Source organism: Candoia aspera, chromosome 4, assembly GCF_035149785.1.
Source record: "Candoia aspera isolate rCanAsp1 chromosome 4, rCanAsp1.hap2, whole genome shotgun sequence".
NCBI lineage: Eukaryota > Metazoa > Chordata > Lepidosauria > Squamata > Boidae > Candoia > Candoia aspera.
This window is the reverse complement of record NC_086156.1, coordinates 109,302,450-109,316,105: the sequence shown is the minus strand read 5'-3', so window position 1 is coordinate 109,316,105 and position 13,656 is coordinate 109,302,450. Positions and strand designations below refer to the sequence as shown.

At 38.4% G+C, this 13,656-nt stretch overlaps 1 protein-coding gene across 1 annotated transcript; it reads right to left on the bottom strand.

Annotated features, from left to right (window-relative positions):
• Nucleotides 1–236: 236 nt before the first annotated feature.
• On the bottom strand, nucleotides 237–12,733 carry LOC134497014 (vomeronasal type-2 receptor 26-like). The gene is made up of 6 exons (XM_063302729.1): nucleotides 12,645–12,733; nucleotides 8,073–8,364; nucleotides 5,337–6,197; nucleotides 3,910–4,137; nucleotides 2,209–2,335; nucleotides 237–1,138 (listed from the first exon to the last, which is right to left on the bottom strand). The coding sequence occupies exons 1-6, from the start codon at nucleotides 12,731–12,733 to the stop codon at nucleotides 237–239; spliced, it is 2,499 nt and encodes an 832-aa protein (XP_063158799.1).
• Between the last annotated feature and the right edge of the window lie 923 nt (nucleotides 12,734–13,656).

The window sequence follows — 13,656 nt, the reverse complement described above, 5'->3', positions numbered from 1 at the left end:
TATATATATATATATATATATCTATATCTCATACTCACACAAACACACACACAGAAAAGCACACTACACTAGAAGGACCATATTCCAAATGTCACATGTTTCACACCTATACACTTTTGGTATAAGCCCCCCTCCCCCCCCACCCCCACCCCCCCTAACTTGTCAGTAGCCTCTTAAGGAGGGAAATGTTTCTGTCACCATTTATAGGATTTATTGCATAGTGGAACAAAAAGAAATCAGTTTTGGTTTCTTATCAGCTGTTCCTTTCTGTTCAAATCAGGCCTCAGAACAATAATGTAGCATTTGGGGGAAAAGATGCAGCCCAGTAATCCAACTGCTGAAGCCAAAATGGAGAAGATCTCCACAGCTACCATGTATTTCCCCTTCGTACTCAGATAGGTGGGAACAAACGATATCCAGACACTACAAAAGACCAACATGCTGAAGGTGATACATCTGGCTTCGTTGAAGCTGTCAGGTAAATTCCTAGCTAGGAAGGCAACTGTGAAGCTGGTGGCAGTCAAGACCCACATAGGTCCAAGGACAATGTAAAACATAGTGGTTGAACCTTCATTACACTGCAGGACAATTTCTTCAACCATTGAATGCATATCTGAATCTGGGAATGGCATATAAATTGCCAACCACACCATACAGATTATGAGTTGCGTCAAGGAGCAAGAAAGGACAATAGTGTTGGCCAGCCTGTTTCCCACCCACTTCCTCATTTTGGAGCCTGGCTTGGTGGCCATGAAAGCAAGAACAACAATGGTTGTTTTCCCCAATATGCAAGAAAGGGCTACAGAGAAGATGATGCCAAAAGAAGTTTGTCGCATGAGACATTTCACTTGGTCAGGTTGTCCAATGAAGAGCAAAGTGCAAAGGAAGGAGAGCAGGAGAGAAATGAGAAGAATGTAGGTGAGGTTCCGGTTGTTGGCTTTGACAATGGGAGTGTCCCGCTGTTTAATGAAGATCCCCAACACCACAGCTGAGATGAGAGAAAAGAAGAAAGCAACAGTTGTCAAGCTGATTCCCAGAGATTCTTTATAAGACAAAAATATAATGCGTTTTGGAAGGCAAAGATTGTGAGCTTTGTTTGGGAACTGATCTTCTGAACATGGGAAACAGTCATCTGCATCTGAAAGTGAAATCATTGCAGTCATATTTTTAAATAATATGTGATGAATGGGAGGAAAAACAGCTAATGTGACTTTCTGAGCTAAGTCTTTTCTATTTGTTCTGGAATGATTTAAGCATGATAGACCCTGGATGACCTCTTACTGGTTAAGGGGATTTAACATATCAAAATATGGTCAACCTTTTTATTCTGGTATTTTACTTCTGATAGCTATTCTGCATAAAGTAAAATGATTGGTTTTATGATGGAAACTGTCTATGGTCCATTATGATTTTGGGGGGTTCTGGGACTGCAAAGAAAGGCCAAAAGATTTTGATCATATAAAGAAGAGGAACATAATTAAGACAGATCTACTAATAAGGCAGGGATCTTTTTTTTATTGCTCCCCATTTTGGTCCCCATTGTCATAAACCAAACAGCATCACTTAAAATTAGCCAGAATCTTTCTTTACCTCTTGAATACACGACCAGTTTAGACCCTCTCTCTGGAAAAACAATCTTATGGATGTTTGATTTCACACTTTATTTATTTGTTGTTTGGTTGATTTGTTTTCTATAATTAGGGAACCAATATTTAATGATTACTTCTAATGATTACCAGAGTGTTCGCTTCCCCAACGGTCAACATTTAATAAGAACAGTATTAAGATGTATCAATGCTTAAATTTCTCTGTATTTCCAAGAACACACTATCAAGACATTTACTTTCTTGAATATGGTTAAGTAACTGAGATCTTCCATTTAGCATTTCTCAAATCTCCTTCTGAACTGGAATTCTCCAAAATGAGAGGAGGTTCATCCCACCTAGGCTTGCAATCTCTTTCCTTTGATAGACCCTATACCTGAAAGGATTTATTTTTATGCTCCAGTTTCTCATTCTCAATGCACATAAAAGATGACATGAGGATATGTGAAAAAACTGCTAAGTAATCAACATATCTCATGAATTATGGAAAAGTTTTTTAAGAGATGGTAAACTACTGTTTATATTAAAAATCTAGTTTAAACAATCAGGCTATGGGGTCACAAAAATATTTATAGCAATGAAATCTACCCTTTAGATCTCTTACCTGTCTTGTCTGAAATCTTCCCTTCTGGACATGGAAGGCAATCATAGCAGCAAAATGGCTTTCCTTCTCTTTTTATTCTGCTATAACCTGATAAGCAATGAGCATTGCACACAGAAAAGGGCTGTGCCTGTTGGACATTAAGAAGGAAAATTCAGACATTTTTCTTTAACATGCAGAAATACTTGCATCTGAAGAATTTGGATTTCACTGCTATTAGTAGGCTTATCAAATATTTGCATCCAGGTATCATAGGAGTATATTTTTTCTTGCGAACATATCATAAGTTCTTTAAGTTGCTCTGACAATCGATTACCATTGAACATCTTCTGTATTAAAATTATATTACATTACATTAAATTAAAATTGGCAGTGCAGCCCTACTGGTTATTTTTAAGACTCTTGTGTTATTTGTCTAATAAGGCATGATGTCCATCACCAAAATTTTTTGGAAGTACAAACACAATTCTCCAAAAGGAATGCCTTTAGCCAGTTTCTTTGCCAACTATGACCTTCTCTAAAATGAAATTGTATCTTAATGGCTGCAAGATCCTATACACTGTCTACTGAAAAGGATTTTAATTTGTTCTTTGGAAGAATGGCTAACTAATTTGTGGAAGTACATTTGAATATCCAGAAGAAGGTTAATTCAACCTGTAAATTATTCTTGTCATATGACTTTATAAATTGATTTGTATCACATCCAAAAGCTTGGGTCTTTCTAGATGAGTCTACCTTTGAATTCTATGTAAAATCAGATTATTACTGTTGATTTAACGTATTGTATTTACTTCGTAATTTATTCTGTGTTAACCAGGTATTTTCAATTTAAAGCTCCCCACAATTTTTTCATTTTTCTGTTTTTAAAAACTGACTTATTTTAGAATAACATAGTGAACAAATATTGGGGAAAAAAATCCATTTAATCACGTCTGGTTCTCAGATACTGCCCGAACAAGTCCCTGAAATTTTCTTGGCAGGATTTTTCAGAAGTATTTCGTCATTGCCTTCTTCCTTGGGCTGAGAGAAAGTGACTGGCCCAAGGTCACCCAGCAAGCTTTGTGTGTAATGTGGGAGTAGAACTCACAGTCTCCTGGTTTCTAGCCTGATGCATTAACCACTACACCAAACTGGCTATCTGGAGATTATTAGTCTTTATGATATTTTAGATTTTTTGCCTATCTATATCTGTATCTCATTACCTGTACTTCAATATTTTACTTCTTTTACACATTTTCTCTCTACTTTTCCTTATATTCTTTTCTAAAATGTTTTAAACAAAAAGAAATATACTATCTTTCTTACTGATGCAGTTTCATCATCTTAGTTCAAGATTTCTAAGGCGCTTGGAAACTACTTTTCTCTGAAGATTATGGGAATATCAGCTTGTGCAGATTCTGGGTCCACTCACTAACACCAGGATCCTGAAAGATGTTCCTACCCTGCCCATTCTGGAAATGTCTCACTCTTGAGGCACATGAAGCTGCCAACCTCTCTCTATGCAAGCATGCTATGAAAATTCAGTCATTTCAGGTCACTCTTTCAAAATCATTTGTCTTTTCAGTTTTCACAGAAATGAATCACTTGGAGAATATAATATATGTTCAAGGACAGAACTCTTGTTGAAAGATGTCTGAGTACTGAATCACCATTTGAATCACATGGATATGATTACCTCTATTTTGAAATTAGAGACAAACCTACCTGGTTGAACATAGCGGGCCAGATAATGTTCTCTGCAGAAATGGAGAGCAGCTTGTTTGGGGGAACAAATGGATCTACCTTCCCAACTTTGACTCGATGGAAGGATTGGTTGGGGAAAGTGACCCAGTTAATGACATCAAAGCCAGTTGCTATTTCCCCATTTTGATCAAAGAAAACCTTTTCCCCAGCACTGTTGTTAAATGAAACAGTTCTCAGGTATTTATGAAGCTAGACCAAAGTAAATGAAAAGAAGTGATGAGAATATGTAGAAAGAATCTGATGTATTGTTGAATATGGGTTGTTCAGAAGCGATGGCTAAAGATCCTTTCCGAATTCCCATGCCTATGAATGTGAATCAGCATTAAGGGTCTCTATCAAAAGGCAATGTCCTCATCTGGATGAAGCTGATTGGAGTAATTTCATGTAGCTGAGTTGTAGCAGTCAGCCCAAACTGGTGATATTGCAAACAACACCCAGCATGAGACCGTGATCACAAGCCTTTCTTCCAGAGGTCTGGTCCAGTGGAAAGGTCAGTTTCACAGGAGCCACCCGAAGATCAAAGGGAGAAAAAAGCCTTTTCCACTCATATAAAATGAAATAAGGGATTTGTGTGTCTGGACAGGATGGATCTAGTGATTAAAAGAATTTAAATCAATCTAACCTGTTATCACATTTTTTCCCCTTCAGTTAAGAAAAAAAAACAACAGAAAAACATCTCATAATTCTGAATCAGGCAATGACTCTAATGCTCAAACAAAGCAAGAAGAAACTTATCTAGTTCTGATGTTTGTGAAGGCCTGTTATTCATTGTGCAGCCTGTATACCACTTACAGAAGCCTGGATCATTGTCCATGGGTGAGGTCTAAGCAGAAGGTTCAGTTTGTTTTTTCCTCTGGGGTCTCCAAAACATGTCCAACAAACACTTTTCCCTGCCACCATTTCCCACTTTCAAATAAAAGAGTCCTTCTGTTGTGGTCCATCTACCTCTTCATCCTCAGTCCCAACATTCTCTTTCTCATTATCACTGCCCACATGTTCACCTCTTTTCTCCATGCATCCCCACCACATCTTTATTGCCATCTCTCAGCAAATTCCTCCTCAACCTCAATAATACTGCTAACAAATACTTGTATATGCTACCCAACAGCCAGTGACTCTGGGCAGCTCAATTGCTGGGTTGCCTCTTCTGACCTTGTTCTATTCTTTTGTCATCGGCATTTGCTTCTAAACTAATGCTGCCTCCTCCTGTTTTCTGTATGTTTTGCACAACATATTGAAGTAAAATGCACTTCATAAAACTTAAAGAAAAATTAACCTTCTTTTGCTGCTCTACCATACCAGTCACACTCTATTCGATATAACTAGCAAGTATCTGGTTAATCAGTGGTTCTTGCTTTGGGGGGTATAGCGATGAATCCCTCCCTTACCTGCCACACATATTGATCCAACCTCTTAAGTTTTGAGCCATTTCCTCTTGCCTGGAGTTTGTATTTGGATGAGAGCATGGCCTGCAAAGCATGCGCCACAGCAAGGACTGCATTGTAGACACTGTAACTCTGACCAGTCATAACGGTCTCAAAAACGGACTTAGGAAGGGTCTCCAGAGGCTCATCCCCAGTGCATTTCTTCTCAGCATTCCCCTCTAAGATGGCATTGGAGAAAGAACATTCAAATGCACGTTCCCAAAACACTCTCATCAAACTGTCTTCCTCTGCAGAAGTAATTTTTCTCATCTGAAGAAATCTCTTGAAGCCCAAGACCTCCTTTGAGGCAACTTGAAAAGACAGAGATCCATGGATGAAATCCATGGTTCGATACCTTTGGAAGGGAACAGATGAGAACTCCATCTGGGCTGGCATTATCAAAATTTTGTCTTTTCTCTTCACTGTTGTGTCCACAAATTCTGAAATATACGGCAACATTCTCAAAACCACCATGTCCTGGTTTTCACAATATGCAATCACAATATTGGCACTACTGCTCATGATAACATTGTAAACTTTTATATAATGTATAAGCACATTATTAATTTCATTGGAAACAGATCCCTTTGGTAACTCTTCCACAAAGTCAATGCAAATACCATTTTGAGAAAAAAGTGCAAGCCTCTTCTGCAGAAAGCTGTCTCGTTTCTCAGCACTTTGGACAATCAACCCAATCCATATCCACTGGAAATAGAGCAACAATTGGATCATCCCCTTAATTTGAAGATCTTCATTTGGAAATGCCCGGTGCAAGAAAACAGCCTGTGTGCTGTCATCTATCACTGGAGCAGAGCCATATGCAACCTAAGATAATGAAGAATAGGGAGTTTCCAACAAACATTTCGTATCCAACTGTAAAAATTTCTGCATAATCAACTTCCATAATGTGATAAATGTCCAAAATGCAACCAAGTTCCAGTCTAGATTTCTGTTTGCACCCTGAAGCAGAATACTAAAAGGAGCATTTTCCCTTCAAATTCTATAAATGTGATTATTAAATCAACAGTTCAATTCATATCCATTTGTTATAGATAAATGTTTAAATGAAATGAAATTATTGATAATCAGCAGTTGAATCATTTTCTCAGAATGTATTGATTGAATACAGAAAACAATCTGATTCTCATTTAGAAGTCTCTTAATGTGCACCAATTTCATAGATCTTTGAATGCATAAATACTCTATAGAGTTTTTTACAAAATCAACACTAATTTGCAATGGGAGATATTTGAGAATGTCCCCATTTTTGCATCAGTGGCCTTTAAAAAGAACAAAGAGATATTGTTAAGTTATACTTACCCAGACTGAAACATCAGAAAGTTGAAAAAAATCATCCAAGGCATCCTACACTGTTGCCTATTTCTTTATTTTTTTATTTGCCATTTTCTATGTCTGGACAACAAATCTTCTTTAATATACCAGTCTTTGAAGAAAACCTCTTATTTATTTGTTTGTTTGTTTGTTTATCAAATTTGTCTTCGCCCATCTCCTCCAACTGGAGGGACTCTTGGCAGTTTACAACACAGAATACATATACAATAAAAACTCAAATAAATATACAATAACATTCCAATAAAATCCCATTAAAACCAAAACAATTTCTTAACTACCCCAGCTCATAAAATCCGGATGGCTATGATCTCTTCAACCATCCTGGAGGAGGGGCACTTCAATGTATGTCGATTCTCCTCCCTGCCCCAAGCCCGGTCGCAGAGCCAGGTCTTCAACTTCCTCCGGAAGGCTAAAAGCGATGGGGCTAATCTCACCTCCGGGGGCAAGATGTTCCAAACGGCGGGCGCTACTGCTGAGAAGGCCCGCCGCCTGGACCCCACCAGATGGAATTCTCTTATTGACAGGGTCTGGAGCATGCCCTCTCTGCATGAGCAGGTGGGACAGGCTGATGATACATGGAAGAGTCGGTCCCTCAGGTAACCCGGTCCCATGCCATGTAGGGCTTTAAAGGTGATAACTAACACCTTGAATTGGACCCAGAAGGAAACTGGTATCCAATGCAGCTCATGTAGCAAAGGTGTTATGTGCGCCCTTCTAGGGGCGCCAAAAATAGCCTGCACGGTCGCATTCTGGACCAGCTGAAGCTTCCGGATACTCTTTAAGGGTAGCCCCATGTACAGCACATTGCAGTAGTCTATATGGGAGATAACAAGGGCATGAGTGACCATCTGAAGGGCTTCCCGATCCAGGAAAGGGCGCAACTGGTGCACAACACAAAGCTGTGCAAAGGCCCTTCCAGCCATGGCTGCCACCTGCTCTTCCAGCAGGAGCCATGAGTCCATGAGGACCCCCAGGTTATGCACCGGGTCTGTCTGGGGCAGTGCAACCCCAGAACTAAAGATGACAAAGTCCCAGATATGGAGAAATCCTTAACCCAGAGCCACTCCGTCTTACCAGGGTTCAGCCAAAGCCTGTTGTTCCCTATCCAGACCCCTACAGCCCCTAGGCACCGAGAGAGGGCAGTCACAGCATCACTTACCTCACCCGGGATGGAGATATACAATTGAGTATCATCGGTGTACTGATGATACCTCATTCCGTGGTGACGGATGATCTCACCCAGTGGTTTCATGTAGATGTTAAATAGAAGAGGAGAGAGGACTGAGCCCTGTGGCACCCCACAAAGGAGAGGTCGAGGGTTGGATCTCTCCCCCCCTTAGATCTTACCTGTGGGATCTTGTATACACTCAGAATATTTGACATGAGCTGACAAATGTAAACATTAGGTCCTGCAAGAACAGCTACCACACCATCCCTGTGATCACACTTGTAGTTTGGGATGAATCTTCCCTTCGAGGAAAGAAGCTCCAAGGAAGCGAGATAGATCCATCTTGCCAGGAAATAGCTATTAGAAGCATGAATGCCAAGAGTAATATTAGGCAAGATCCTGAGATTTTCACTGATTTCTTGGATAGCAAATTCGAAGGCCAGGATATGCTGAAAATTCTGCATATGAATTCTGAAATGACAGTAAGAACTTGTTTTACATGAGTACCTGAAAGAAGAGCTACTATCTGTATTTCAAAGCTTGGAATCTAACTTTGCTCCATTCTAATTTACATGTTCTAATCTATGAAAAAAATGATAGATCATATTTATTTTCATCGGTGTAGATATAAAATAGAATATATGCAAGCTAAATACCATAAAGACAGAGGAGAAAACAAAGAACCAACCATATAGATAGCCTCAGGTATGAGGATGTCAGCTATGTGCACTTTTCAGCTGTTGGTGCACATTCAAAGCAGCTATATAGAGCTTTGCTACATTATGGATGATAGCCCTTTCCTTGACTGATAAAAGAAAGGTAACATGAAGTTCCTCAGGTTAATTTGGTGCATGTAGTAATGTAGATGAGACTTCTTCAGACATACATCATTTTACAAGGTGCAGTGCAGCAGCACATGGAAAATAGGTTCATCTGAACTCATCTAATTTCATACTTGATTCCATTGTCCTAGCATAGGGATTTCTCATGAAATGAATAACTGAGATTCATAATGACCAAGTAGCCTAGCCTTACACATCTTTTAAATACAATGTAGAAAGGTCTGATGTTCCTTTGGACGATTTGGGTTTTTCACATAATGTTGTCTTTTTAAATTTTCTGAAGCTGTCTAGAGTGATAATTAGTGCCGAGTAGCCTAGGCATTCCATAAATCCACAAAAGAAATTTTATTTCTGTCAGAAAAATATGAATCATACAAACGTGGAGCTTCCACATCTTTTATAGAAATGAATTTTCATGTAAGAATTCTGGACAACTGGATGGAAAACTGTTGTTGGAAGAGGAAAGATCTCTTCTGATATTGCCCATTCTGCCTTCAGAAGAGCTGGGGTAATGGAATGATCACAGGAATTACAAAATACAACCTCAATTTAATGAACCTGCATGTAATGTTACCTCCCCACTTAATCTTCTCCACCATACTTTTTCTCTATGTAATTTGACTTTCAATTATTCCAATTCAGGGTAAACATTAAATGAATTTCAGGTTGTCCCCGACCATATTTTTTCTCCTTGCCTACAACCATCACTTTGTCCTTTAGAACTACCTAGCACTTTGTCTTTCACAAGTTACGGTTTGTTCAAAGGAATGGGATGCCAATAGATACATGAATATGTAAAAAGAAATAAGTGAAATGGGTGATGGAACTGTTGGATATAAGATAGTAAGTATGACTTTCTTTATTGAATAATAACATAGCAGATCGAGGATAAGTTTCAGATACCTGGAGGCAAAGATAACATAGCAAGTGATTAAAACAAAATGTGATTTAAACAAAAATACTGTTAATAGCTACAGAATAATGCTAGAATGAGCAAACATCTGGTGAAGGTGATGCAACTGAAATGATTATATCAGTAAACAGGTAAATTATTTCCACAATCACAGAAGCATTATTGTGGATTAAAGAGGCAAGTTCTTTTTAATCCATGATTCCATTGCTCCCTTCCCAAATATTTCCATCAAATATATCTGTCAGAAATAATATCCTTTTTTTTTCCTTTTTGCTTCCTATAAAAATAATTACATTAAATCATCAACTACTTCATGAGATGGATTCCTTGTGAAAATTATTTCATTAGAAAACATGAAAATCTGAGAAGTTATGCCGCCAATAACCAGATCTTCTGAATGATATTGCTTGTGACTAATAAGGAGTGGGTCTCCAACAGTACATTTACCAAGAAGAACAGAGCATTTGATATGAGGCAGTAGCACTAATATGTTTGCAAGGAATAAAATCATTGTGCAGAACAATCCTTCCTTTGGCTGAAACATGCTCTGTGAAGAATAAGACTGAAAGAGTTTTATCTCTCCAGTCTTATCCTGCACAGAGAAGAGATAATATATTCTATCATTTCAATTCATTGCTCTGTTCTCTCTCTTGAATCCCCTTAGGGATAACATTGGAGAATTTGATAATGATACAGCAAATCATCCCATGCTTTGGGAACTTTTGGCATGATGTGGCTGAGGAAAACATCATTAAAAAAAAATAAATAGCTGTGGCTAATTTTGCAACTCCGTGATCACTGAAGCCTGTAATGATCGGCCAAATATTTGAGTGTGGAAAAAAAAAATCAGAAATGTGGCTGAGGAATATGTCATTTGGGAACAACAAACAAACAGCTGCCACCCATTTTGCAACACCATGACAATTGAAGCCTATAATTAAAGGCAAAATATTCAAAGCGGGGGAAAAATAATTCAGAATATAATAAAGGTCAGCTCCTTCTCTAATTTGTAAAGGTGGCATCTCCTAAAGGAGAATGAAGAAATATTAGAATGGCCCAAATGTTCCAGTTGAGAAAATGTCTAATTAAAAATTGAAATGTCTACAAGAAGTATGAATCACGCGCTCCTTCCGTCCTTGTCCTTGTCCTTGTCCTTGTCCTTGTCTTTTGGCTATTCCAACCTAAATTCATTACTCCATATGTTACTGATAGTTTAGCAAGCAAAAGGTTCACTGGTGATTGCTCATGGATCTAACACAGTGGCAGGGAGCAATATCCTGAAATCAGTTATCTTTTCACTATACATCCAGTTTCATCCTTGTCTTGGGAGTCATTAAGGACAGGTTGAGAACCTGTTTGGTGGTATGCTTAAGGCACCAGGATTGAAGCCAGTAACTGTGAGTTCTATTTCAGCCTTGGAAAACCTGGATACATGTGTTTCAGCTTATAAGCCTTCATCAGTAGTCACACATATAGGGCTATAACAATGCTGGAAAAAAAACAAGGGAAATGGTATAAATAATCATTTATCATAACATCATGCAAATAAACTTAACAAAAAAATTAAAGTAGCACTCGAGTAGTATAATTAAAATATAGCTTGTTAGAAACTCCTGTTAGACAGACTACTCCACACCTTAAAAGGATTAAATACTGATTTGAATTGTATTCTTAGTAGTAAGAAGATACACAGTTCATTGTTATAGATAGACCTACATCCAAGCAAGTGCATAAGCTGGTTACAAGATACCATCTACATAAATAAAATAAAATGAGCCTGGCCAAATTAAATAAGGAGTACAGAATGGTTCAGTAATGACTAACATCTGACTGCAGTACAAGGAATTTAAAGCAAAACTCCTAGCTAATGTGGAAGAGCAGGGAGAAGTGGGAGAAAAAAATAACAAACTAAAAAGGTAAACTTTATAACCAAGGATAAGATCGATACATAAACACATCCAATCTATCGCCTCATTCATTCCATGAGGGGTCAAGGTATGCAAATTAAAAATCCCCAAAGTCCCTCCAGCTGTCAGTCTGTGAAGAAGCTGAGTTCCTGAAGCATGAACTTTCTCCAGAACCCAAAAACTTAAATCTGGCTCTCTGTGTGGTTCGAAGCTCTGAAGTGTTGCACAAGGGAAGTGATCTTCTGACCTCTGATACAGCTTCTGTGTTCACAGGCCCTCATTTTCACTGCTCTTGAAGTGTAACCCACATACAAAAGCAGACCAGGGCATTGAATACCGTATATCACACCTCTAGATTTCCAATGGACAAAGGATTTAATGGAATAATTGTTCTGATGGTATGTGTCCTGAAAACAAGCAGTTCTGAGGCAAAACTTACAAACTGAACAGTTACCCCACAAGGGTAACAGCCTACAATTGTTGCTTGTCCATCTATTCCTAATGAGTGGAGCACAGGAGATCTCAAAGTACTCCTCACCAACATACCTTTCAAATTAATGGATCTTTTTTGTGTAAAATGAGGAGGATGCTTGCACCTAGTGATGTTAGATAAGAGATGCCAATGCTTCATAACAAGGTTTCTAATTTGACGGTACCTACCATCAAACGTGAGTGGTATAACCATCCTATTATTATTTAATTTTCTTACTTTGGGTGCTAACAAGGGGGATCTGTATGTGTGTGTAAGGAATGCCTAAGACTAAATAAAAAGACTCAGACTCTAAAGGAAGTTTAAGCTCTGGCTTTTATTTAGAATAGAATGCACACCAGGAGAAAGCTGAGAGTGAGGGAAGCGCGCCCAAAGTGGTTTTAAATAGTCTCGCGCCAAACAGCGCTTCACTCCCACACTCCCTGGGTGGGTTCCATGGGTTCTACAGAGTGGCAGGTCATCAAGGCTTGCTCGGTGAGAGGTCGTCCAGTCCCATTCGCCCCGGGCATCGCCCCGTTTTTCTTCCTGCGAGGTAATGGTCCATTACCGGGCGATTAGACCTCGATATTCCTCGAAAGCCCAGGCGCGCCCTTCCGAACCTCACCCTGATCGTTTCCTCAACAATGGTGTAAATGGTCGATTGCCGGGTGATAAGATCTTGTTGCCCATTTGAGTTCCCCAAACCCATTACCCTTTTTGTCTAGTTTATCACCTGCCCTTCTTCAGTCATTGATAGTGTTTTGTCATGCGAACCATTACGATGTCACAAACATCGCAACGGCGATCATGACAGTGTTTGTGTGTATGTGTGTGTGTGTGTGTGTGTGTGTGTATGCCTTATGAAAAGCACTGTTCACCACTTTAGCTGAATAACCTCTGTCTAACAAATGTTTGGACAGAATATTTGCTTGTTTTAAAAAAATCATTATATAGACTCCAATTCCTCCTTAATATAAGCATCTGAGAAAAAGAAGGTTTCATCTCAAATAGGCAGGATGGAAACTATCCATTGTAAGTGGAGAATTAACATCTGTAAGTTTTCAGTATGCATCTGTTACAATAGTATTACCCACTTTCTTAACTATTACATCTAAAAAAAATAATTTGTTTTTTATTAAAATACATTTCAAATTTAATAGTGGAATGAATAGTATTGATATATTGATAAAATTGTAACAATAAGGATTCTGAACCCCTCCGTATAATAAAAATATCATCAAGGTTCTGTTTGTATAAAAGAATGCTATTCTTATATTCATTATTATTGCATAATATATGATCATTCTCCAATTTACTCATAAATAAATTGGCTAACTCAGGTGCAAACTTACACCCCATAACTGTTCCAGAAATTTGCCAAAAAGAACCTGTCTAAAAACTGAAAATAATTTCTTTTCAGACATATTTCACCTAATTGGCATAAAACAAAATATGTGGGGGGATCAAACCTGCTCACCCTCTGATCCAATATCTCTTGTAATATTTCTAGGGCTTCCTCCTGTGGTATATAAGTATATAGTGATATCACATCTAATGTTACAAAATGTAAATTTTGCACTTCAAACTGAATATGATTAATAGAGCTTAAAGAATCAAGAGTATCCTTAAGGT